Raw genomic sequence first — 27,262 nt, forward strand, 5'->3', positions numbered from 1 at the left:
GATGTTAAGGGCCTACAAAATGTTGAGATTGTGAAGATTAAATGACAAATATACATTGAATAAATAGTAGGTCCGCATCATTGTTCTAAATAATGGAATGGAATTGTTAGTATCGACCAGACCGAAATGGTTTCGACCTTGACTGATCCCCAATCCTAACCTTTCCAATCCCGATCCATGTCTACCCAAGGGTAAAATCGTAATAGAAATTGATTAAAAAACAAAATAGGTCTGTTCAATTTGGTCCGATCCAAATCGTTCTAAAATGGTATCAGAATGGTTTCGGCCTTGATTGTTCCCATGTTTTAAAATCTTGGTCCAGATGTTTAAGAATATAGGTGGATGATTAAGGTGATGTTTGATGTGATTTCTTGGAATGTGTATCAAACTCAGCCCAAGAACTCAGAGGGACATGGTTGTTGATTCTCTAGCATGCTCTAGAGATATCAATATGTATCAGTTTGTATCAATTGTATCAGACTTTTTCCCTCAAAGATACCGATATCAACATGAATTTTTATTTTTGATTTATTTTTATTAATTTTACCCTAGGTCCATATTGTATCTCGCTGATCCACTATCGACCAAATATTGGTATCAGTCCAATACTACGGATACAAACTAAATGGTATCAGTATTGATTTTGGAACTGACTGATACCTATTCCAATACCGTGAACTAGAACTGTGTTCGTATTAGATGTTAATTCTATTTTTGTTTTAGTCAAGAATAATTTTAAGAAATAGATAGCGTTATTTTCTGCAACAAAGTGGTGAGGTGTAATGAATATCCAACGTTTGGGTGCATGGCGAGTCTCCCAAACGTTGAATGCTCACTGCAAATGGGTACCACATCGGCATAAGCAACCAAGTAGAAACAAACAAACTAACTAGTCGAGTTGTAGAAGGAATGGTAGTGCATACCTATACACAGGCAGCCCCCACCTCTTCTTCTGACACAGTTTATTCAACTTCTGCTTAGCCCACTTAATCTCGTCAGATCCATGTCCATCTTCAGTCTCCGTCTCCAAATGGTCAAATTCCCACAGCAGCTTCTGCAAAGCTTCTTTTGCCGCACTAAATCTTGCATTCTTCTTTGTTTGCTCCCAAGAACCAGAGCCAATTAATTTGTCATCCACGAAAACAAAAGCGGAAAACTTGGGGATGGACAATGTCGTGATCTCAGAATACTCATAGTCAAATTCGGATTCGGTCAGAATTTTTGATTTAATTTGGAAAAATTCTATTCGGCCGAATAATTCGTAGGGTGGAGACAGGCCCATCTGTATTACTTGTCACAGACAGGCCTTCTTGGCTAGGAGATGTGTGACAAAGTTTGTTTCCATGGTAATATAAACAAAGGAGCAACTGGTAAGAAGGGATGCCACAAATTTGATATCCTCCAAAATTTGAGAAATAGTAAAATGAGGGGGTTCATGTGGGTTGTACGGGAGTGAAACAAGATTTGAGTTATCTGACTCTACGATAACTTGGTGGTGGGAAGATGTTTCAACAATTGATTGGAGGCCTAACAGTATCGCCAATGCTTCCTTAGTCAAAGCATTTGAGAAAGTAACAGGTTGAGATATAGCCCATAGAGGAGAACTGTCATGGTCACAGCATAACACACCCAATCCACCAGAGGTAGTTTCCAGTGATAGAGCCGCATCACAGTTCAACTTGATAAAGCCAGGGGGGATTCCATTTTCCATTCGATGCTAGGGAGAAGAGGGTGGGATCTTATTGCATAGTATTGCCTTTGTTCACAGAAACAGATTCCTGCCAAGCTTTTTGGGCTTTGAAGAAGACTTCCACCAGAGTCCATTCCTTACGCTTGAACACCATGTTGTTTTGAGCTAATCACAAGAGCCAACATATGAAGGAGAAAAGACCCAACACTTCTGCCTTTGTTTTCTTGTTAGGAAAATTGAAATGATCCCAAGACTGAAGAAGAACAGACAGATCTGGCAAATTATTGTTTGGAACAATAAAAGAAATATCACAGTTGAACCAAGTGGCCTTTGCAAAACGGCATTCTAGAAGGATATGATTGGTTGACTCCATGTCACTTCCACATCTTTTGCAGCTTGAATCATTTGGCAACCTATGCTTGAAAAGATTTTCACTGGAAGCAAAACCTTGAGCACAAGTTTTCCATAAGAATGATCTAATCATAGGCAAGGTTTTACAGCCCCAAATCCGCATCCACACTGATGTTGGAATGTCCTCCCAATGGTGTCTCTGTGATGATGAATGTTGCGCAGCCATATGATGATCCCTTTGATTGGTTAATAGGTGGTAAGCAGTTTTAAATGAGAGCTAACCATTGTGCGTGCCAATCATTTGATCATCTCTGTTAGTGAGGCTTAACTTGATTTTTAGAATAGCTTCTATGTCCGAAGGGACCATCGATCAAGCACTTCCATGTTCCAAATTTGGAAAAGAGGGAACCCAATTAGTATCCTAGATATTGATGCCATTTCCACTACCAACTTGCCATAATAGACCATCATTAAAAACATTTCTTTCTACAATGATACTTCTCCAGCTCATCACCTCATTAGTTCAGAAATTGGATCCATTACTGGTATGATCACATGGTTGTACATGTAAGCATTCAATACATGTCATTTCTGCTTCAAAATATACCCCTCTTCACCCTTGTAATGATAGAAAGTGAGACATGTGTTGAATGCTTATATATACACTTATGTGATAGTACATGGAACATATTCAAACTAGCTCCATACGTGGCCTCCTCATATATCCCTCTTTCATTCCTAAATCACGTTCTATTGCATGAAGATCGAATGGCCAATTTTGCCCAAAGTAGTCCTGATTTGTTTGTTAATATAACTGTTGACTGTTGCATGGTCACGTTGAGCCAAACCCAAACAAAAAATTGGAAAGCCTTTTCCATTTTACTTCCATTTCAAACTACATCATACGTGACAATTTTTTTTTTTGGGAGATGAGGATCCCAGTCCATGTTATTTTTATAGGTAGATCGGTTAAACCATGGATCCATGTAAAACTTCACAACCACCTAAATCAGACAAGGCTTGGGAGCCACATGTTTCTTGGGTAAGGAAGAGTTATATAGCATTAATATTTTTTTTTGAGTGATATAACAATTCTAATCATTGAATGTATAAGAAATGATGTAGATTGACTATATGTCAAATTTTAAACTAAGATTAAAAACATTCACTTGGATTAAAAATGTGAAATGTATGTTCATTTCTCTAGCAGCAATCCCTTGGTCATCTTTTTATTTTTTTTTATTTATTTATTTATTATTTTTTTTTATGGAAGCAGGATAGGCATAACGTCTATGTGTGGTAAATCATTGGCAACAACGATGAGGGCATATAATGAGATATCATATAAGAAAGACATGATCCATTTTAAAGGAAAAAGAGAGAAATAGACACATGGGCACTAGTTTATTGCACATGACCAGTGGTTGCCCAGTATATTTTTTTTTACCATATTTTGCCATTAAGCAAATTTATAAATGACTGAAACTTCACACTTAAGCAAAGGACCTTGAGTTCCACTGTATACCTACTACCCAAAAAAAAAAAATCCCACTATATGCCTAAAATTTTAGATCCACTTGAACGGTTGAACCAACCCAATAGGTCGGTAGCTTTTTTCAAGGTTGACGATAAAGAAAAAGAATGCCTTCTCTTTCCATGTTAAAGGGCGTGCCCAGCTCTCTCTCTCTCTCTCTCTCTCTCTCTGTAAGAAAACCTTTTCCGGAAAAAAGAAAAAAACCTCCTCTTTCTTGGTTGGAGGGATTGTCCAGTGGTCATTGATCTCCTTCCCCCACTTCTCTCTCTCCCTCAAGAGCAAGGATTTAGTTATCGGTATTGGTATCAGCTAAAACCAATATGATACGGATCGATAATGATAATGATTGATGTGTATCGATCACTTTTACCCTTATTTTTTTAAAATAAATATATTTTCTTTACTGTTTTACCCCTAAAACAATATGTGCAATCGATTCAGACTGATCAAAAATCGATATCAGCTGAGTCAATTCTGATACAATATGACCAATACGATACTAATACTTGAAATCATGGGTCGTCCAAGTCTTACCCATCCATATCCATCTCAGGGGCACAGGCAGAATATGTATAAAATGGAGGTGGAGTAGTTGTTTAGAAGTTGATATATGGTGTGTAAGGCTTTGAGCCTATGGACTTTAAATCTCTTCATAAGCAAGTAAACAAATTTTCTAATGATTGCTAACTAGGCCCCAGCTATCTAAAGTTCCCACTTTGGATAACCTCTAATGTTTGGATTGGACTAGTTATTGAGTAATCAAAACGATCTATATATATATATATATATATATAGCGTATCTGATAGAAGACTACATTCTTAGGTAATTCTTCACTTTTTCGAGTGTGGATCAAATTCTCGAACAAGAATCATTCATGTACAATCTAATCCACACACATGAAATCCACCACCCAAGGGTCAAAACTTGTGTCACAAATAAGAACATAAACAATCCCTTACAACTATCTTTGCTAATCATCAAGTTTAGAATCACAAATCCATTGTTGAAGTAGGCAGCAAAGAAAAGACATCCAATAGGTGGGAATTGAACTTAATTCCAACTTAATAAGGATAGATCTCCCAGTTTGAGAAATAAGAGGGATTCTCCAAACCCTAAGTTTACTTTCAACTCCGTGCAACAACTATTGCCAGTCCTACATTTTATTCCTAGAGAACATAGGACTACCAAGGTAAAAAGGTTTTCTAGAAAAGAACTAATCAGACTGCACCCAAACAGAGCCTACACATTAGAACTCTTAACAAAACTTCAACCCCCATCTCAGGTGGTGCATTCATTAAAAAAAATGTGGACAAATGAGCTATTATCATCAATCGAGTTTCTGTTATTTTTCCAAACATCACAAGGCACCAATTTTATGATGTGGACGAATAATGCGTCCATTCAAACTGTTTGATAAAGAGAACATGATGTAGATTAACCAATTGTCAAAAGTTTCCACCAAAAAAGAAACAAAATCCAAGCATCAAATTTCAAAGTCTTAACTCAATTAAAATAAAAAAACCTCCTTGTATTGGCATACATTCAAATTCCAAGCGACAATAAAAGGTTTAAATTAAAAACTAAATGAAACAGTTTTACTTTAGGGCACCAATGATAAATTAGTTTAGCTTATGATACTAGGGTAAGGATAAAACATGATCTTTCCTACTGCGCTTCATTTCTGCATTAGGGTGGCAAAACACAAAACAAAATCTTTAATTAGTGGCCACCGCTACCATGCATATGTTCAATTCCTCCTGCAGGTTGATGTGCAGGCATGCCACCTACAGCTGCCACATTATGAACCAACTGTTGCAACCAACGCTTGGTTACTGGATCATCCTGGATGCAAATAAACATGGAGTAAAGATTAAAAAAACAAAAAAACAAATGATAACAAGTCTCAGCCAAGTCTCTACACACACACACATACATTATCTCCATATAGAATTCTACTGGACTATCACAAGAATTTCACAATGATATCAAGAATATTTAATTTGTGCTTTACATTTACTTTGATCACCGCTGAGCCCTGAGAAAGAAGTATATGGGATCATTATCAGATTATGATTCCTGTTTATAGTACCGACTATCTAATAGTTTTAGCCAGAGACATGGGGTTTAAAGCAGCATATGTCCATCAACTCCGCCCACAACTGGTTGTGTTACATGGGATCCCCCTACTCGACTCAACAAAGACACAACTTTTCTATGAAAAAAAAAAAAACCTCAACTGAATGATGTATGAACTGACAAAAAGCGAAACCCAGAAATGCAGTCGAGCATTATTGTGTCCAATTGATGCCATTAATCTTTTGGGAATACAAATATGTACTACACTAGTGAATTAGGTGCCCACATTTCTTATAAATCCGAGTTATAAGCATCTTCCAATTGAAGCAGTTCAGTGGCATTTTAGTTTTGGCGGTTTTTCGAGTTTATGCCGTCTTGGTTTAATTTAAGGGAAAATGGTTTCTGTCTGGGAGTGAAGCTCCTGTACCAGCCCCACGTTTCTGTCTCTCTCCTCCTCTCTGTAAAGTGACCGCCCTTCCCTCGTATGGATTAAACCGATGGAAATAACTGATTGTATCTCGCACAGGTGTAGGAGCTACACTCCTGGATAGAAAACGACTTCCTTTAATTTAATTAATTAGTTATTATCATGTAAAGCTACTTTTTTTTTTATATATTATTTTTCCTCTGCTTTAAATTTGAATGCAGTAAATTTTTTATTTTATTTTTTTATGCTTTTGTGTTTGAATTGGGGTTTAATTTAATTTTAACTATCTAATATCATGAAATGTTAGTCTGTTTTGATACATTTTTGTGTGCGTGCATGTATCAGTATCTCTTGTATCTGTGCAACAAAGGAGGTTTTATCCTAGTTATAATTCTCGTTTTGGTGGGCACTTCTGTTCACTGACCAAAATGAAATTCCCAGATATTTCAATTATTTTGTTTAGATATTTTGGTCCAACTTTTCAGTACATATGTAGGCACTTTACTATACAACCAGACAGTTACAAATGTTTTTTAAGGATTTGTGCCTTACTTGCTCCCTTCCCATGTTCTTTCCCCCCCCCCCTTTTTTTTTCCTGATAGAAAACACAATGCGATCGAACTATCATTATAAGCAAAACAGACAAGAGGTGCATTGCCCCACTCAACGAAAAGGGTTTTGGAATTGTTTCAGCAAAAAATTCCTATTTGGTGAAGAGACTCAAATAATTCCAGGAAGGCTGAAAGATTCCTACATTTTTAGAAATCCAAACTATACTTTACAACCCCTCCCCCTGAAGGACAGCCATCCTCGGATCCTACATTGAAACAGAAAATTCTGCAAAGCAAATCAATCACAACAGCACTAAGGATGCAAGCAGGCAGGAATGAAGATATTCAAAAGGCTCTTTCAAGATTGGTGGCACCTGGTCGAATAGTAATGGCTAGACCAACTAGAAGTAATCCAATTCAGATGCCTAAGATTCCCATTACAGTTCAATCAGTAATCGACCAAATTTGAAACATCATAATTCTTGGGATCCAGTCCCTCACTTACCCTGCACTGAGCTTTCCAAAATAGGTTTTCCAGTTACCTAACTTGAAGTCCGAGATTATTCTTAGCGGATGAAACATGAGGGAGTTGAGGAAAGAACACTAGTAGGCATCAATCTGACATGGGAATATCTTAATGTGAGACTCAGATGGGGTATCATCATCTAAACTCTATACGAAACAGTTGAGAAGAAGTGATTAAGAGAATTGAATGGCTCGTCTTGAATGACAGAGGCCAAGCTTTATTTATAGAGACGATATCAATTACATATAGGGTATGATAGGTAAGATTGAGGCAGTGCTCTTATTCTAACGTACAATGAGTCTAAATGGTCTACCCGTCTAGTCTACCCTTAATAGAAAGTTTCGCCTCTTTATCTGTTTTTTTCAGCCCAACACCCCCTCTCCGGGCGGTAGAGATAATTCAAACAAGCAATGACAACTGCAATAACTACCATGTTCTCAACTATATCAATAAATAGAACCACCTCTAGCTAGTCTGGATAAGGTCCAAACCATTCCAGAATCTGATTCAATGTTCAAATATCCAATAGCCTAAACATGGACTTACACATCCTCCTTAGGAACAGTTCAAACTTACTAATTCCACAAATCCAACAAAAGAGGACATTGTTCTCCATCTATATCTATCCAAAATTAACTCTCAAAAGAAAAGGGAAAGAAAAAAAGACAACATATATTCCAAGGGAAAGAACTACAGATTCTATGTTCCATCCAGTAACCACTAGAAAGCTGAAGCACAAATGTTCCAACCAGTGCAGAATGGATATCTAGATTCCCAAAGAGTCATACTCCTCCGAAGGCCTAAACGTAATGCCCTTCAGGCCCTGTTGCATAGCAACATTCACCTGTCGGCCATACTAACTCCAGTAGAATTCCTTATAGTAATACCAATTCTACCTTCGGTCAAAACCTGAAGAAGCTGGTAGCATTATTTAACTTCAAGAAAACATTGTTCAGGAGGAAGACCATCATTAACGAGGGAACTGTCAGAGATTTCTGTTTGTTACTACAAGCATATCACCCATAGTTGTCATGGCGTTGCCTAGGCGGCGATTTGGCGTCCTGACGGAATTACCAGGGCATGGCAGTGCTACGATTTATGAGAGTCACAAATGGCAGCCACCATGGACACCATTGCATGCCTGATATACTAATCGATCGCTTTTTTGTATTTTTTTTACTTGTTAACAATGTTGAATGTTCTCTTTATTGTATTTTTATTGGTAGGTGAAATAAAAAAGAGAACAAAACCCAGTCGACTAGTTGTCTCAACTCTCAATTTCTCAAATTGAAGAATGAACAGTGAAACCTCGAAAGTTGAAGCCTTGAAGCCTTCCGCCCGCGAGTGACTTCCTTCTCCTTCTCCGGCAGTGAATCCTCGAAGCCTTCCGCCTGCGAGTGATGTCCTTCTCCTTCTCCAGCAGTGAACCCTCGAAGCCTTCCGCCTGCGAGTGACGTCCTTCTCCTTCTCCGGCAGTGAACCTGAAGCCTCGAAGCCTTCCGCCTGCGAGTGGCGTCCTTCTCCTTCTCCGGCAGCAAGACCAAGGTAAGGGCCTGCGACGTCTTTCTCCTTCTCCTTCTTCATCTTCTTCTTCTCTGCTTCTCTTTCTTCTTCTTCTTCTTCAGTCCTTCTCTCCTCTTTCTCTGCCACGTTCTAGTTCTCTTCTCTTCTTCTCCCCTTCTCTCCTCCTTCTTCGTCTTCTGCTTCTTATTCTTCTTCTTATCTGCTTCTCTTCTCCTTCTTCTGCTTCAGTTCTTCTCCTTTCTCTGTTCCTTCTTCTCTCCTCCTATGTCGTCTGCTTCTTCTTCTCTGCTTCTCTTTCTCCTTCTTCTTCAGTTCTTCTCCTTCTCTGTTCCTTCTTCTCTTCTTCTCTCCTTCTCAGTTCTCTCCTCCTTCATCTTCTGCTGCTGAATTCTGATTCTTCTTCTTCTCTGCTTCTCTTTCTCCTTCTTCTCATCTTCTCTCCTTCTTAGTTCTCTCCTCCTCCTTCATCTTCGTCTTCTGCTTTTGAATTCTGATTCTTCTTCTTCTCTGCTTCTCTTTCTCCTTCTTCTTCTTCAGTTCTTCTCCTTCTCTGTTCCTTCTTCTATGTTTCATAACAGCATAAATAGAAATATAGAATTAGTTAATGTTAATATGTTATTGCCTTATTGGTTAACTAACAATTTTATATACTCTGTTTTATAAAATGTATTATTGGTGAAGTAATAATATTATATACTTTGTTTTATAAAGTGTTTATATCTTTACAACTTGTATACTTAATGTTAATGTTACTGGTTAACATACTCTGTTACTTTGTTTTATAAATTATAACTTGTATACTTGATGTTAATGTTGCTTAATGTTGGTTTTATATGTTATAGGGTATATTGTGTAGGCTTGTAGCATGCTAAAAAATTTAGAAAATAAGGGAAATAAAAAAGTAGCATACTAAATAACTCTAGAAAATAGGGAAAATAAAAAATGTCACATGGTCGATTTGACCGCCATAGCAACACCATAACGGGCGATTCATCACCAAATCAATTAGCCATCCCTCCACCGCCTTGGATCAATTTGACGCCGTGATAACTATGATATCACCCAGCAAGCTAATAACATGTTCAAGTTCTGAATGTCTTCTCAAGGTACCTTGGATGATAATCTCCAGAAACTTGGTTTTTCCAGCAAAACATTCGCATTTTGGGCCAACCACAGATGCCTACTGCAGCAATATCTATGTCCACAAGAAACTCCTACTTTTCCTTTATACATGACTTTTCACAAAAGAAGGATTCCTACTGCTACTAGTATGCTGCTGGTTCATGGTCCATTCAAATTCCTTAATGGTGAAATCTGAGATGCTGTTAAAGGCCCATTACTTGTGGATCTCAGAGAGTGACTCGTGTTTTTATAAGGCCCATTAGCTGTGAAGCTCAAAGATTGACTTACTGTTACTCCAACATTTCTTAAAATTTTCCTTACCATGTTGGAAACTTTAATCCCATCCAAACTCACCCAAACGCTTCACAAACAATCCACTTGTAGCAGATCCACCAATGCCCTACCACTCATACTCATCAACAAACTATAAAATATGACTTCCCTAGTCTAATGCATCATATCAGGAAATGATTGTCTGGCACAGTTCTAACAATTTGAGGTTGGATAGAGAAATGCTTTTTCTCCACTCAATACTACCCAAGGCCATATCTTCCAAACCAAACATCCCCTTCATTGAAGGAATTTATGTCTAAAGATGCAGTTGGCAGGAAAATGTGTCCTGCACTATTAAGGTAAAATCAGTATAGAAAAGGTCAAAGAACTTGGAATTAAAAGCGGTAAAACTTTAAGAATTACCATATAATAAATTAATAGTGTTTTAACTGACTGTCAGACCAGCCATCAGGCCACAGACAGGTCGTCTGGACAATGGATGAAATGGATAAATAGTTAACAGTTTTGGCAGGAATGCTCGGGGTTTAACTGTCACCATGCAATAAATTGTTCTTAAGAATCGGGTCATATCATCTACCAAAGAACTCAACAATTAAGCTATGTTAAGATGACCAACTTGAAAGATGGTGAAGTACTTGATGAAGTCCCTAACAAGAAATTGCTAGAGGAAAATAAGTACACAACCATATAACCTTTGATTGAAACAGGATAACATGAACATGAAAACATCTTGAAGTCACCACTAATATTAGGACACAAGAAAGACAACAGATCAGAATCAAAAGAGTTTTATGCAGATACCAAGCAAAAATTGATAGGAAAATATACACACCATGGACAACAATTCACCCAGCAAATCTGTAATTGTACCAAGCATGAGAATAGCAACAAATAAAGGGAAACAGAAAAACCAAGACTGTTATGAATTCATCAGTTTCTCAAAATAGCACTTACACGAAGACAACCAGTGAAGGTTGAATCCTTTAAAATTTCTGGAAGGCAATTTCTTAATGCTTCACAAGCCCTGTCTCAGGGAAAGAAAAAAATAGATCATGGCCAAGCCCATTATAGGCTGCCTGTGGATAAACCAGAAATGAAAAAGAGAAAAAAAAAGGGGAGGGGGGGGGGAGCAAAAGGTAAAATAAAATGAACTAATATAGCTAAGAACAGCACCAAATAAAATGTTAATGAACCTTAGATTATCTGACAGTCTAAGATAACAACGAATGATATGCTTCAGCAGACGGGGAGAGGGCTGCTCGGCAAGAGACTGAACCATGGTTCCCAAAACACGACCCACGGCGAAGAACCGCTCTGCTGTTGCACAAATATAATGCAGCCCCACATCATCCAACAGAATTTTTTGAACTATAAATGTAGCCACCTGCAAGGTCAAGAATGGCACCTTAGGAATGGACAAATGCACTACATCAAAAAAAGAAAAGAACATGTGAATTGACTGAAGGGGTTATTGATAAGAAGCAAGAAATGCAATGAAGTTACAAAAACCAATGGTAGACAATGTGAATCCTCAAAAAGTGTTCCCTATCCAAAGGATGGATGAAGAGGAACTGCCTGTTGAGGATTTCTTTTTTGGGGGAGCATGAAAGTTTGATCCTCCTCCACGGTGAGGAATGAGCTGTGAACTTTTCCAAAAGGGCAGTTAAAACGGAGGCACGAAGGATGCAAAACTGCAAACTGGGGAAAATTTACAATCAAATCTCAGCTGATAATGGCTATGATCCTGCCAACCTCTTCCTATACTGTGAACTTCAAAAAAGAGTCATGGGTTGGAGGGATTGATAACATTGAGTCCCTATGGGATGTTAAGGTTCATCATCTCAATTAATGTCTCTATGATGCAAAGGTTCCGGGATCCCTCTGTCTTTTAGGCAATTGACCTAAAGACCTAAAACCGACCTTATAAAGTTATAATTATGCAGAGACTTAATAATCAAGCACAATCATGCCCCATGAAAAATACAAGAAAACAAACCCCTCCCCGCCCCCCACCCCCAAAAAAAAAAAAAAAAAAAAAAAAAGAATACAGCAGCAAGAAAGCAATATGACATCAATAGGAAGCAATAACAACAAAAATAGAAGAGACCATTAATCTTTCCATTGCATACTACAATGGCAACACAATCATTCTACACTGACGAGTTTTGACATTCCTATGCTAGCCCAAAGATGAGTGAGAGGAATATCCCATCTATTGATTCAGAACCAGAAAAATTGCCTATACAAATCCATGAATGTTTGATCACCATTTATATTGAATTTGGACCTTCAGACAAAGAAACATCACTGTTACAACCTTGTGATGCTCCCACACATCACTCTCTCCCTTTAATTTTATTTTCCCTTCACAGATCTTTATGTCTAGCTGTTGTGATGGTGTTGCTTCGGTATTGTGTAGAAACTCAGAAACATCACTGTTACAATCTTGTGATGCTCCCACACATCACTCTCTCCCTTTAATTTTATTTCCCTTCACAGATCTTTATGTCTAGCTGTTGTGATGGTGTTGCTTCAGTATTGTGTAGAAACTCTGGGCTACCTGGTTGGCTGGGGGTTTTTAATCACTTGATTGTCTGGCAGTGAGTTGCAGGGTGTTACAAGGGCAATGAGGATTAAGTGATCCTCAGGTTGGGCAGGCTTTATCAGGTCTCTTATTTTCCTCTCTTATCCCAGCTAAAAAAAATTTCATTGCCTAGTTGTTTCCAAAGCCTGGCCCAAAAAGCTAGGAAATTGGCAGAAACTTTTTATAATTTCTCCAAGTTCTTATGGTGTACCAGCTTTGTACAGTTTTCAAAGTTTGAAGGGCTTAAATCTCCTCTCATAGAGCTTCACACCTACACATAGAGAATTGTCTCAACTGTGTTACACAGTAGACAGAACCTTTCCAGCTCACTCCTCCCACTTGTGGGTAGAGCCTTTAAATTTCAACAATCTCAGCAGTTAAGCTGCATTCTCTCATTGGACCTCTTTTGTTTCCCAGCAGAAGTCTCATAGGACCACAAGAAATCTGAGAAATAGGGAAATAAGTCTTTTAGCATCATCCATAGTTGTCAAAATGTCGCCTAGGCGGTTTTGTTGCGGTCTAGGCAACTGTCACCTTAGTGCAAGGCACCTCGAAATGGTATCAAACCAGGTTTGGCACTTTCAAGTAAATGATTTTATAATTGTTATTTCATTTACTTAAGGTGTTATTCATAAATAGGTAAACATCTCCTATTTGAATTCACTAAAATAGTTTGAAAATCAAAATCCAAAAGGATAAAAGCCAACCCCCCCACTTCAAGAACAAAAATTGGATTTTTGGTTGTATGGGCAATTTTCAACTTTCAGATGCTGGGGTTTTCTCAAATTGAAAATTCCATAAATCTTATCATGGTACAATTTTTCTAAAATCAAAAGTACGATAAAATAATATTTTATTTTAATGTCCATAACTTTATTTTCATTCAGGCAATTTTTAACAACATGCACACATCTTAAAATAAATTTCACCGGAACATAACTTTGTCAATACAACTCAGATTTAAGCAATCCTAGATTTGTTGGAAATCTGGTTTGTGCTCTACTTAATACAAAAATATATTGCAAATAAAATCATTTGACCAGTCAAAATTATTAGAGAACAAGAACATTTCTCTAAATCTTGATTTCTAATGATTTGATGAGACTTAATGTTGATTTTTTATGAATTTTAATGACTTGATGTAGCTTCATGTTGATTTTTGATAATATAAAGCATATATTGTATACTAAATAATGTTTGAAAATAGGGGGGGAAATAACACTTGGGCGCCTTTGTCGCCTAAGTGCTTAGGCACCCCTTCACCGCCTTCATGTCGCCTTGACAACTGTGGCTTCATCAGAAACTAGAAGTGTCACCAACATAAATGACATCATGAACCCAAAAAAATTAAGAAGGAATTTTCATAGTTTGAGAAAGAAGAACTGTGCAGTGAAAAGTCAGGAAAGTTATATAAGTCAGAAAAAATTCTGTCTCACTGTTTTTGAAAGCTCACTACCCATCTCCATTGTGCGCAGGCACAAAGGGATTATCTCTGTCGAGAGAAGGAAGCTAATAACTTCTGTATCATCAACCTGCAGAGGAGTACAGATATTTTATTTCATTATGTACAACTAAAATAAATTCTATAATCAATAATGAACAAACTATTACCATTGCTACATATTGGAAAAAAAAATCTTGTTCAGGCATCAGAAAACTGCATGTGTCTGGATGATTGTGTTGCATGTATGTGTGAATGTGCATGTTAAGTGTGAAATGGTTGAACAATAAGTATTAGTTGTTCATAAAGAAATGCTGAAACAGAGAACTAAATTAGTATGCTATGATTTTGTTGCAACAGGCGCGCTGCATGAGCCTTGTCAGAAGGAGTCGAGCATATGCTCAGTGACTTGTGTGCAGTCCAAATTTCTGCAGAGTCAAAAGTATTCGAATTTCCTAAATATAGCTTATTCTGGATTTAGTTTGGTTTTGGAACTATATCCCATTTGGCTTAAAGGGGAAATTTTCTGTAGAGTTACAGCATCATAGAAATCTTTGGAGTATATGGAAGCAAGGTCCAAGATTTCGGTCTTGACCTTGGTCAAAACTGAAATATACCATCAAATGGCCGCAATGACACCACTGGTCCGTTTCAGTGGAAAAACCAAAACATTGAAGACCCCTCAATTTACATGTCATGTTGTTTCGACCAATGTAGAAACCAAAATAGATCCCAAAATTTCGACATTTTGGTCGAAATTTTGAAGCATGTATGTAAGGAGAGAAATATTCAGATCTTGAGGGAGTACAAGAGGACAGCCAATAATTAATATTAGGCAATTATGAGTATCGCAGCACATTAGGCAACCAATCAGGGTTGCTTTAGAGACGCTCTATTTGATTATGTGAACAGAAAAATGGTGGCAGTTGGTGAGATCTAGACCTCATCAGGAGAGAGAGTGAAGCACAAATGAATATCCACCTGACACATCTATGAAATTAAACTTTGATGGGAGCAGTTTGGGAAATCCAGGGCCACCTGAAATTGTAGGAGTGATTGGAGACCATAAAGGATATATACTCTTGGAGTTTCTCCTATCTTGCAGGGAAATATGGTTTGTTCCTAGTACGACCTCGGACAGAGCATATTGGAGGGCCAGGATCCATGTAGCCGACCCCATTTAGCTGAGTTTCTCCTATCTTGCTAGGTTGTGCCTCATTCCTCTTACTTCGTCCATCTTTCATCTCCATGACATGCCTCTTTATCTTTTCTTTTTCTTATTTTCTTCATTGATCCTTTTATGTTTGGACCTCATTTTCTACTAATTTTTTTTGCATGGATCCTTGTAGCCGACCCATTAAGTTGGAATAATGCTGAGTTTTCTGCTGTTGTTGTAAAGGAAATAGGCAGTTTCTAAAACCATTGAGGTGAAAGAAGGGGAGGGGGGGGGGGTGGATTCCAACAGACTGGAAATATACTCTTGGCGGTTTCAGGGTGCTCATCAATCTATGCTACATAGCCGTGGACTCATCTTATCGTAGAGTTTGTAATAATATCAATATGGTATATGGTTGTCTCCTAATAGAGAAGTCCATTGGAAGCTGGTGCATCTAATTTGGAGAGCTAGATTAGATGCTTATGCAAGCAAGGGAACATCTAGTTTTTTAAGTGGCTGAGAAGCTTTACCTCGGCATATGCTCAAGCTTGAGATGGAAGGGGGAGGGAGAAACATACATCATGCCATACCCAATCCAAAGCCAGCAAATCAAATCATTCAGCTATTTTCAATTTCTACACTTTCTGGGCATTCAACTTTTCTATTCAAAACAGAAATAGTAAAGAGACCAATGAATAAATCTTTGGTGTGCAGTTATCCTCCAGCAGAAATTAAAGAAATCTTTCCTTGAAGGTCAGCAATCCCCTTGGGGAGAGAGATTGAATACTATGGAAGATCGGCCAGTATGTAATTATTTGGTGACTTTGGAAATAAAGACAATTTTTGAAGGAAAAAGTTACAGTAACTCCGTCAATATCCCAAATTGCTAGACTGAACAAGCACCTGTAAAGTCCATTATTGGAGCTAGTGCCCAAGCTTTCTCTAAAGCATGATATTTGAAAGAGTTCCATCATTGGGCTCTTCTTTCCAACTATGCTTTTCTTTAAGCTTGAGAAAGAGTATACTTGTTTATGAAATTATACCAAACAGATAAACATACGGTATTTGGCAAGTGTTAATAAATTATATATTTGTGATTTCTTATCTTAAGAAAAATAAATCATACCAAGAATAAGCAGACAATAGGAATTCTATGTTTTTCATTTTGTCTAAACTTCACCCAATGACCAGAAACCATTTCCTTCCTAGACCCCTCGTTTACCTGTTCCTCTTAAACCTTGACCATCAACCTTCTAACAATTCCGTCTCGGAAACATCTCTCTTCCAGTCCTAAGCAGCCACATAATAACCTCCTCCCCCCCACCTCCCAATGCATGGGCGCATGCGTAGTACATAGGGGGGGGGGGGGGGGACACTGTTATTGGGTCAAGGTAGTTCTATCAACAATCCTGGTTCAATCTGTGGTCTCAAGTTTAGGAATGCTGATGTTCAGCATCTTCTTAAGGACTTATAATTTTACTTTGGAATCACTTATAATTATAAACCGCCATTACATACAAATATAACAATACCATACACATATTGATATATAGAATCATCAGTCGCATATACCTTTACAAGGGCACCAATAACACCCAAGCTGGTAAGCCTCAGATATTCGAATGGTCTTGTCTTACTTGTTGTATTGAGGAAAGGGTAAAGATACAAAGGTATATGGGCTGCACAAGAACAAAACAAAAAACAGTCAGTTTTCCATTTCTAATTAAGATAATACTGCAACAAATGGATATTTATAGAATTCACAAAAGAAACTTCTTCCTTCACAATGCTAGAAAATTAGTAAGCAATATCTCCTACAACCCATTAAATATGTCAAGAAGGATTACAGAAAGTAATTACCATTTAGGAACAATGTCCTTGTATCTTGATGAGAAGCTACACACTGTAATTGAAAACAAAATCATAGCAATTAAAAAAAATAAAAGCATCAGTTGCTTGTGCAAAATGACAAAGGCAGGAGTAACATACATAAAATTCAAATGAATGAATTCCAAATGCAATGAGAATAAGACAAGGAACTAGCACGAACATCACATCAATTAACCAACATTCAATAACTTCTCTCTTCACCCTTCCATTCACTTTCCCATGTGCTTTGAACATTTGAACATCTTTCCTGTAGTTTACAATGGTACTACCCCATCATAGTAAGTAACGAACACCACTTGGGTTGCCATGGGTAGAACATTGCTGGCAGCTAGTTTCTGGGAACTATGGTTTCACTTCTCGCCATCAGATCATGTGCAGAAAAAAAGGGTTTTGAACAAGTACCTAAATCGTGCAATGGTCATATGGTTGTGAAATGGGTTTGAGAGGATTTGATTATTGGATTTTCAATCAAGAAAAAATCATAATTAATATATGCTGATTTTTCGTGGTCCAGAAAAGGATGAGGGGGTGGGGGAACTGGCATTTACAGACTCCCAAAATCCTGCAGTTTAATTTATTTAAGAAACAGCTGAGCATCAAAGGTCTTTGACAGCTGAATAGGGATACACCCTTTAACACAACTTGTAGATTTTCTAAACTATATATATATATATATATATATACAAGGGAACATTGATGGCTTAAAATGTTGTCGAGGAATCTATTGTTTGAATCCCTTTCAACTCTCATAACATAGGTTTAAATTATTATTAGCATGGGTTGCGGGTGTACAGTCAAACAGGAATGGGTCTATTATCCAGCCCATAAAACTCTTGAAAATATACCAAATAGTAGTTCGAGCAGAACTTTCTTTTCTGCTAACACTGCCAAAAAAATTCAGAACTGACGGAGTACTGCAAAAATTTCAGAAACATGGAATGGAAAGTTTCAAATCATCAAATATAGGGGGAAAATATTCCATCACCCCTTCAGCTTTCAGCCATGTGGTATGATAACTTGGCAGGCTGCACTATATAGATTAGGGACCCCAAATGCTCCACTTATCATATTTGGTGGCCTATCATCAACATATAGGGGAAAAAATTCCAACACCTCTTCAGCCTCCATCCATGTGGAATGATGATTTGGCAAGCTGCGCTATATAGATTAGGGACCCCAAATGTTCAAATTATCAAATTTGGTGGCCTATCTCAACCATATGGCCTACATTGCAATTAAAAGTCCACCAAATTTAAGTCTGCCACATTGCAATTACCAAGGGCATGATCGGATGAGTTCCAAGCATGGATGTGTTGGAACCCAAGTCCCTAAATTATACATCTTGCAACCAAAACAGAAATCTAAGCCAGAAAACCCAAAACTGAAATGAAAACAAAAAATTTGGGTTCATTAAATCATCAAGAAAAATTATGTAAACACATTAATTTGAACTCATCATTCAATAAAGTAGAGGTTTTATGAGAGAAACATCAACAACTTCAAGGAACACAGTGATGGTAAGTTCAAAAATTGCAAAGCAAAAATAACTGAGAGGCTAACTTTTTGTCATTAAAAATGAAAAATCTACCTGAAGAAGAGCGAGTGCATTGCAAACTCGGTTAGATGCTCCCGGTGTTAGGGTTGGTGGTGAAAGATAAGGATATATTGATACTATCTCCTGCATAAGCATTATTCATCAATCATCACATCAAATTAAGTAATATAATCCCTGAATGCGGGGGGACATACACAATTTACTCGACTTCAGTTCATAATTCACAAATAGAGTGCTCTACAACCTATGGGAGACAAAACAGCTCACACAAGGTACAAAAAGCAAATACAAGGGATAGCTGCAAGATGCAAACAACACCCCACCCCAACCCCACCCAACCCCACCCCCCCCCCCCAAAAAAAAAAAAAGAAGAAGAAAAAGGCCATCTATACAAACAACATTTGCAGCAGGCTATAAAAACTTGAATGAACTGTTAAGAAGATATAACATAGTATATTCTCAAAGAAAAAGTATCATGAGGATGAAAAAACGATGGGATAAAATTGCACAAGCAAGATTTCATGAGAATATTCACTTCCACAACGGTACAAACTAGAGCATCTGCCTCATAAAAAAATACCCTAGTTCTTTATTTTTTTTTTTTCTTTTTGGGCAGGGGAGTGCCCCGGGGGGGGGGGGGGTAACGTCAAAGAAGAAATCAGAATGTGAAAAAATGACCTGAGCAGATTATTTCCATGAGTGACACGTCCACCTCTAACCAATCCAGTATATTTGAACAAAATACAAATCCAGGGCTGGTATAGGTTTATTAATGGACCTCTGATAAGGACATAATCACACGTTGCATTGAATCCCAAAGTAATACCGAATAGAAGTGGACATTTGAACTAGAGAAACAGGCGTTGCAAGTTGTTCGTACTTCATTTCTGGGAGAGTGACCTGTGCATGCTCCATTCATAAGATGGGATCATGCCACTCTTGTATGACTAGAAAGTAGAAACAGCCCATTAACCATGCTATCCTTCCAATGTGCAACATATGCTTTTCTAATGATATGACAAAAATGAAGGATTCAGATAAAACCCATCAATTTCTAGTCAATTCCCTCCCTCTTCTCTACCTGATAACTTTCCCATCCATTCAGCAGCCAATCTCTTAAGGCCCCCTTTCTTTCAACTTTCAGTTTGGGAAAATTTTCCCAGAAACCTCAATCATGAAATATCTTTTGATTTCTTTGCCTTTTGTTCTTCTCTTTCATTTATGAGATATCTTTCGATTTATTTGTTTCTTGTTCTTTTTTTTTTTTCTTTTTTCTTTTTTCTTTCTTATTATACACGACAAGGAAACCTATTTAGGCATGGCTGGAACAAGAAAAAAGCAGCCATCAATATGACGGGATAGGTGTCCTTCATAGGTGACAATTGTATCATGGACCAAGATGCCACCACTTTTTTAGAAACAATAGCATAAATTTAAAATGGAATTCATTTTCCAAAATTTTGTCTTGTATTTCAGTAAAATAAATCATCTTTTTGCATCAATACAATATCCTTTTGCCTTTAAGCTATTCGAGTAAAATATTTTTCATTAGAGGGAAAAAAAGCTCAAGAGAATTTCATTGTGAGTCTGTGACAACATCCTACTCAAAACCCAACCACCCATCATCAATACACCGCTGTTGGGAAAAGTGTACAGTATTTACCCTGCTAATAACACCAACTTCTACTCTGTTCTTATAATTCTCGGTTCTTGTTCAGTTCTCTCAATTCTGATTTCAGATAACTGATGTGCTCTCTTATTGCTGTTATTCCATTGCATCAGATCTATACCAGATTCTGTTTTGAACCATTAAGAGCATGTTATCGAATTCTGGTTTTCTGTCAGAATTTTAGTTTCTTATCTTAAGAAGGATTTTCTCCTGTATTTTACAATCTAACCATTGGATTGCTTCCAACTTTTTTATGGTTTGTCCCCTATACCAAATAGAGAAATCAACTAGAATATTAGGCCAATTGAAACTTTGCTGACTAATATATTTGACTTTCTCTTTGTTGGCTTGGTTCCTAATTTCCTGCGATAAGGTGACCTAGAATCCCCATTATTTTCATTTTTTAAGAAATAGAAGGCAGTATACAAATTACATGAGGAGTCAGAAAGGATGATTGACTCCCAAATGATCTTATCACCTTCTAAACGGAAACCTCATTTTGCATGATATGGATACCCTTTCAAACCTTCTAAATGGAAACCTCATTTTTCCGGGTTGATTTAAAGAAAGAGCCAGGAAAAAAAAAAGGATCAGATGCATCCTCCTGAAAAGAAAATGTATTTGGCAATGAAAACGGCAATGTGGATAGTACACCGACAAAAAATCGTACATAATATACCAAAACTTGAGGAAAATAATCAGCATAAATTCAGAGAATAAAATTGAAGAACCTGTTTGGCAACTGTTTAGAACATACTTTGATAACAAACTCACCATACTGTAGGTTTACAATTTCGAACCAGAATTAACGAAGGGTTATGGATATACCTGTAAGAGTGCAGCAATAGTACCAAAAGAATGCCACAACAATGGGGCCAAATCTTGGAATATTTCTCTCTTCTAAAAGAAAAAGAAAAACACAAGTTATCGCCCGTGCAAATAAAATTTGAACTTTTCAATATACATGTCAAAAGAAAATGCTCTTGGCAGTTGGCACAATTCAGTCAACCACTGTTAACTTATAGATGCAGAAGTAGAGGTCTTTACTTATAAATGAAATACAAACATCTCATAACTCTATGTTTTAAATAACAGAAAAATGAAACTAAAATAAAAATAAAACCAATGAAATTGAATATCCCTGCTTGCAATCTTAACAAAGCAAACGGAAAGGTATTAACAAACACAACATGATGAAAATCTCTGGGTAAAGCACCCTAACAGGTTATCACACAAGTAATATTGAAACTCATGAACAGAAAATGCGTCAGTCCATCAGATGCCTAACACCAAATCAGTTATTTTAGATTTATGAATCCAACCTACTGCAACATAATAACGCTACAACCAATTGAATGCAGAGATAAAACAATCTTGCAAAAGCCACATACAAGAATAAAGAGTCAACATGTTTCTTAATTTTCATGCCTTTTAAGGGCTCAATGAAGTCATAGAGTTGGCAGACAAGTATAAAGATGGAACTCTGTGTCTAGCATGGATAAGCTTTTGATCATGGCCGCAGCAACAGGTATCTGAAATATTAATCTCCAGACATTGTAACAAGCTTTATCGAAATACCCAAAAAATAAAGCAAGTTAATCCAACAGAAGCATTGTATAAAAAAAGAAGGAGAAATTGCCTAGATTTACTAGATAAGAAAAAGAAGTACAAAACAAGTACGTTAGACTTTGTTCTACACTTACTTTGTCTGTAAACCTTACTTGTTTTGTAATTCTTTTTCTTATCAAATAGATCTAGGAAATTGTCCCAAAAAAAGAAACCGATAAATTAACACTCTTACACTCATCATTCTTCCATGAGCTTCGATGAGCTTGCCACTAACAATTTTCAGAATGAACATATTTGCCACATATAAATTATTCAACGATGAATTTAAGAGAAAAAAAATCAACAATTCTTTGGGTCCTTGATTAGGACAAAAATTAATAATCTTCAAGAGGCTTCAAGAATTCCATAAGTGGCAAGGGACCCATTCTTGTTCCCAACCCATTAAATTCAAAAAATAAATAACACAAAAATACAACTCAGTTATAAACGAAGGACAATCTTGAATTAAAATAATAATAATCAAGTAAGAGAGGGTTAGAAAAAAAACCAGAAGGGCTACCCTGCAGAGTTCTTGAAGAGCATCTTCTCTCAGATCCTTCTCAAAAAGATCATGCACCAACTGCTCGGCAGACACCAATTTAGGGTACTTGCTGGCCTGAGCAGTGTTCGCGTCAACACGGGGGTAGATGCTAGCGTAGATGCTGGCATCGATGCCGGCATCTATGCTGGCTTCAATGCTGGCGTCAATGCAGGCGTCACTGCTGGCGTCGACGCCGGCATCACTGCTGGCGTCGACGCCGGCATCACTGCTGGCGTCGACGCCGGCATCAGTGCTGCGCTCGGCGTTGGTACCGGAACTGGCAGAAGTGGGACTGGGGCCTTCGGAGGGAGGATTCAAAGATGACTGAGGAAGGATAGACATAATTGATGACCGGAGAAGAGGAGCAGCAGAACAGGGGGGGGTCCCCTATTTATAACTTCAAAAGCAATATTCGATTTCTAGTGGGGAAAGCAAATGCTCAAGGCATGTGATAAACACGGAAAAAATGGAAACCGAAAACAGGAATTCAACAACTGTCAACCAACTGAGGCCTAATACTTATGGCTCAAGTCCTCTGCGGAATGTGGATATAGACGATTACCCACATCACCAGTATAGAGCAGAAACTGCCCACCCCACCAATAGTCATTCTGAAAAAGGTATCATCCACATGGAGCACACATTCGTAAAAAGAGAAGAAAAAAATTTAAAAATCTATGTGAGAGGGAAATTACACTAGTGTCATGGGGAAGCTTTTTCCTAAAATACTTCTAAAATATTCCAAAAGAGAGGCAAGGTTTCTATACTGTCATGTCTAGAGTTTTGTCGTATGGATGAGTGATGTGACACTTTCAATGGGATGGGTATCTAGGAAATAGTTTGGATCCATTAGATGTCAAAATTTAATATCAACCTTCCATGTATTTTCATACAACCGCTAGATTTATTTATTTATTTATTTATTATTATTATTTTTTTTTTTTTGATGTCTTACCCTTGATAGTCCTCGAATTCTTTAATGCTTTATTTTACCGTCTGGTAAACTCCACTTAAGCTTAAACAGACCATGTGAGCAAAAGACCTTAGGGGTCTCCATAAGTTCAGCACTATCCAATTTTCCATGTGGCCAATACTTGTGTGCGGTAGTCAAACATAAACCTTCCTTTTAAGGATTATTAAATCCTAAAATCTTACTAAGTTTACAATGGTCATATACAAATAAAAACTTTCCTTTTAAGAGTAATTAAAATTTTCATTTCTTAGTAAAAAAACTTTCATTTTAAGAGTAACTAAATTCTTCATTTCTTTGTATAGCTAGCCTAGAAAAGATACGCTGTGTCTCTGTCATGCTAATATGGTCCATATAATTCGGTGCAAATTAAATCCCTTCATTTTAAGGTTAGTAAGGAGTTATGCACCTTTTTACTGTCATGCCAAGGGAAAGTATTATGTTTTAGTACTTAGAGATATCCTAGTTGTGATAAAACCAAGGTTTAAAGTATCCCACCATATCAGTATCGGTAGGTATTGATACAATACAGTGAGAAGCATATCTCTTTTTTTAAGAGGTTTACTATCACCCACCGTATCAGCCGATACACTGCGATGCAGTTTGATACCATCAATACGTCTCTTAAAACCCCATGTGGGTTCATTCTCGATTTGAAAACTATGGAACCCAGAAAAGAAAACAAAAAAAAAAACTCGAAAACTCCCAACCGAGAGTGCTTCTAAGCCTCCTTTACGTGGCTTTTTGCCTAGATTTGAATTGGAGCTTTCAATATACACTAAAAAACGATTTCAAGGGTGCCTAAAAACCTAACTTTGGATCATTGTACAAGTTGAAATCAAAGATTGAAGGAGATTTCACCCCAAAAAAAAAAAAAGGAAGATTTCTCAAGAACTTGATCTTTGTGTTTAAAATCATTGTTTTATACTTATTTTTTTACTATAAATCAATGGATTTAGGTCAACTAACCCATCCATAGCATCAAACTTCATCATTTGCAAATATTTGCACAGTTTTTGATTGGACACGAGAACTCGAGGACAGGGTAGGGAAAGAGCTCAGATAAGAATTCCATACCTGATCAAAATATTGAAGGATGGACAGTCAAAGAGTGCAAGCGCAAGTTAGTGCGCTAAATGAATGGGAACAACGCCTCTTACTAGTGCTTGAAATGGGAGCAGCGCCTCTTTCCAGCACTTCTTACGATGGCTCTCTTTCTTGCTTGCCTATTTTTTGTTCCTAACCACTTGTCATGCATTGCTTTGCTTGCTATTTCTTGTTGGGGGCCTCCTCGTAACTTTTTTATTTTTTTCCTCCTTTTTGTTCCCACGGCCTACGCAATGGAATGGACACCACTCTGGGCCAGCGAGAGCTTGGACGCAGAATTCACTCAACTACTAGCCAACAGCCTCAAGAGGCCCATCTCGCTTCCCAATTTTTTTATCAAGAAACTTCATAGAAAAAATGAAATTTCTCATGTTTGAATTATTATTATTATTATTATTATTTTTTTCATTTCTTCCACAAACCAAGTTCTATTACTTTGGGAAAAATTATATGTTGTAGATCTACTATAAGTTGGAGAGACAATACCATAATCATTTTGACTGTGGTCAATATTGTGCCTATGTTCGGTCGGTGCACAACATCATACTAGTCGCTTCTATTCCTAAAGATCCTTCAATTGGAGTACGGGAAGGCCTCGCCTACACTCGGGGGCATGGTCCACTCCCTAATCCCTACTGATTAACAGCCACATCAATAATAGATCGAAACCTATGTCGTAAATGATGATCGAAAACACTCGATATCTCAATTGTGCAAGTAATCGACATCCACTGAACCAATGACGCCTAACAACAATCAGGTACATAGATGTTTAGAGGCTAGCTAGCTATGTGTTTGAACCACCCCGACACTCTACATGTAAGATCCTTGTCCTTTATAACAATTTCAATTGAATGCATTTATCTCATTATATGGTGTTCTCCATTTTAATGTTTATGCATGATACATGTTATATATTTCTTATTTATACTGTTTTTTGTTCCAAAAGTGTATTTCCATTTGTATCTTGACCATTTTTGTGCGTATCTTCGATACGATACATCTCTCAAATCACCCGACCGATAAACCTTGGATAAATTGCCATCCAGGTAAGAGCATCTAGAAAACAAATAAAAAAGGGGGGGGGGGTTTGCTGACTAAGATATTTGACTTTATCTTTCTTGGCTTGTTTCCTAATTTCCTGCGACTGTGGTTTATTTGGGCTCTCTACAACCCCAACCCTTAGGTGACTTAGAATCCCATTATTTTCATTTTTGAAAAATAGAGGGCAATATTACAAATTACATGAGAAGTCAGAAAGGATGATGACTCCCGAATGATCTTATCACCTTTCTAAAAGGAAACCATTTTGCATGATATGGATATCCTTTCAAACCATTCCACCACATGAACCCACAATTCCACCAAAATAGAAGTGGAAACATAATTAGCTAACTTATTGTCTGATTGTCTCCTTGTTTCAACACAAAACTCTCCATGAAAATACTTCCTACTGATACTAAAAATCAAAACACTGATATTGAATATCCCTACTTGCAATCTTAACAAAGCAATTGGAAAGGTATTAAAAAACACGACATGATGGAAATATCTGGGTAAAGCACTATAATACGTATATAAGTAATACTGAAACTCATGAACAGAAACTGCATCAGATAACCAACACCAAATCGGTTATTGTAGATTTATGTATCCAACCTACTGCAACATAATAAAGCTACAACCAATTGAAATGTATAACTAAAACAATCTTGCAAAAGCCACATGCAAGCACAAAAGATATCAACATGTTTCTTAATTTTCACTTTCGTTCACGGCTTAAATGAAGTCGTATAGAGTTGTCCGACAAGTATAAAGATGGAACTTAAGAGTTTAGCATGGATGAGCATGTGATCATGGTCGCAGTAACAGATATCTGAAATATTAGACTCCAGACATCGTAAAAAGCTTTACCAAATAGCCAACAAATAAAACAAGTTAATCCAACCTGAGCATGCAATCGATGAATCTACCACTAACGATTTTCAAAATGAACATATTTGCCACATATAAAGCATTCTACGATGATTTCAAAAGAAAAGAAAGTCATCAACTAAGATTAAAATAGATAGTTCTTCAAGAGGCTTCAAGAATTCGATAAGAGAAGTGGTAAGGGACCCTATTCCTTTTCTCAAATACCCATTAAAATTCCAAGAAAAATAAAAAACCCCAGAAGGGCATATACCTTGGAGAGATCAAGAAGTGCATTCTCTCTAAGATCAGGGTTACTAAGCTCAAGCACCAACTGTTCGGCGGACGCCATTCTAAGATCCTTGTTGTCGTTGGCGTTAGGAGTAGCAGAAGTGGGATTGGGGCCGATGAAGGGATGATTTAGAGAGAATGATTGAGGAATTATAGACATAATCAGGATTCAACAAAGGTGTCGTGGTTGGATCATCTCATGTGAGGGATTGAAGACCGTTGACAAGTTTATAAGAGAAAGAGCAACACAGAACAGGGCTTTCCTTCCCCTGTTTTACATTTTGAAAAAGCGATTTCTTCGATTTCTCAGTGGGGAAAGGCAAGTGATGGAAAAGGAAACCCCAGAATCAGGAAATCAATAACTGTCAACCGACTCAGGCCTAATGCCTATGGATTCGGCTCCTCGTCCTAGTCGGAATGCCGATAGACGGGGTGGGATGACC

At 37.4% G+C, this 27,262-nt stretch overlaps 1 protein-coding gene across 7 annotated transcripts; it reads right to left on the bottom strand.

Annotated features, from left to right (window-relative positions):
* Positions 1–5,051: 5,051 nt before the first annotated feature.
* LOC122093826 (CCR4-NOT transcription complex subunit 9-like) lies at positions 5,052–27,262 on the bottom strand. Of its 7 annotated transcripts, XM_042664338.1 has the most exons (10): positions 22,791–22,897; positions 22,508–22,742; positions 21,220–21,291; positions 18,756–18,845; positions 17,138–17,180; positions 16,850–16,956; positions 14,117–14,212; positions 11,290–11,480; positions 11,051–11,120; positions 5,052–5,418 (listed from the first exon to the last, which is right to left on the bottom strand). In XM_042664338.1, the coding sequence occupies exons 1-10, from the start codon at positions 22,880–22,882 to the stop codon at positions 5,296–5,298; spliced, it is 1,119 nt and encodes a 372-aa protein (XP_042520272.1). In that variant the 5' UTR covers positions 22,883–22,897; the 3' UTR covers positions 5,052–5,295. The 7 variants fall into 7 exon arrangements, with proteins under 7 accessions (XP_042520272.1, XP_042520274.1, XP_042520273.1 ...); XM_042664340.1 differs by lacking the exons at positions 22,508–22,742; positions 22,791–22,897 and adding an exon at positions 26,803–27,262 and having other exon boundaries at positions 21,220–21,288; XM_042664339.1 differs by lacking the exons at positions 22,508–22,742; positions 22,791–22,897 and adding an exon at positions 26,803–27,261.

The sequence above is a fragment of the Macadamia integrifolia genome, chromosome 11 (assembly GCF_013358625.1).
Source record: "Macadamia integrifolia cultivar HAES 741 chromosome 11, SCU_Mint_v3, whole genome shotgun sequence".
NCBI classification, from domain to species: domain Eukaryota; kingdom Viridiplantae; phylum Streptophyta; class Magnoliopsida; order Proteales; family Proteaceae; genus Macadamia; species Macadamia integrifolia.

Coding starts and splice junctions, on each gene's coding strand:
- LOC122093826 (XM_042664334.1), bottom strand. CDS start 22,882: ATGTCTATCCTTCCTCAGTCATCTTTGAATCCTCCCTCCGAAGGCCCC. Junction 17,181..18,755: donor ATGCACTCGCTCTTCTTCAG/GTAGATTTTTCA, acceptor TTTCAATTACAG/TGTGTAGCTTCTCATCAAGA. Junction 11,481..14,116: donor GTAGTGAGCTTTCAAAAACA/GTGAGACAGAAT, acceptor TTGACCTTGCAG/GTGGCTACATTTATAGTTCA.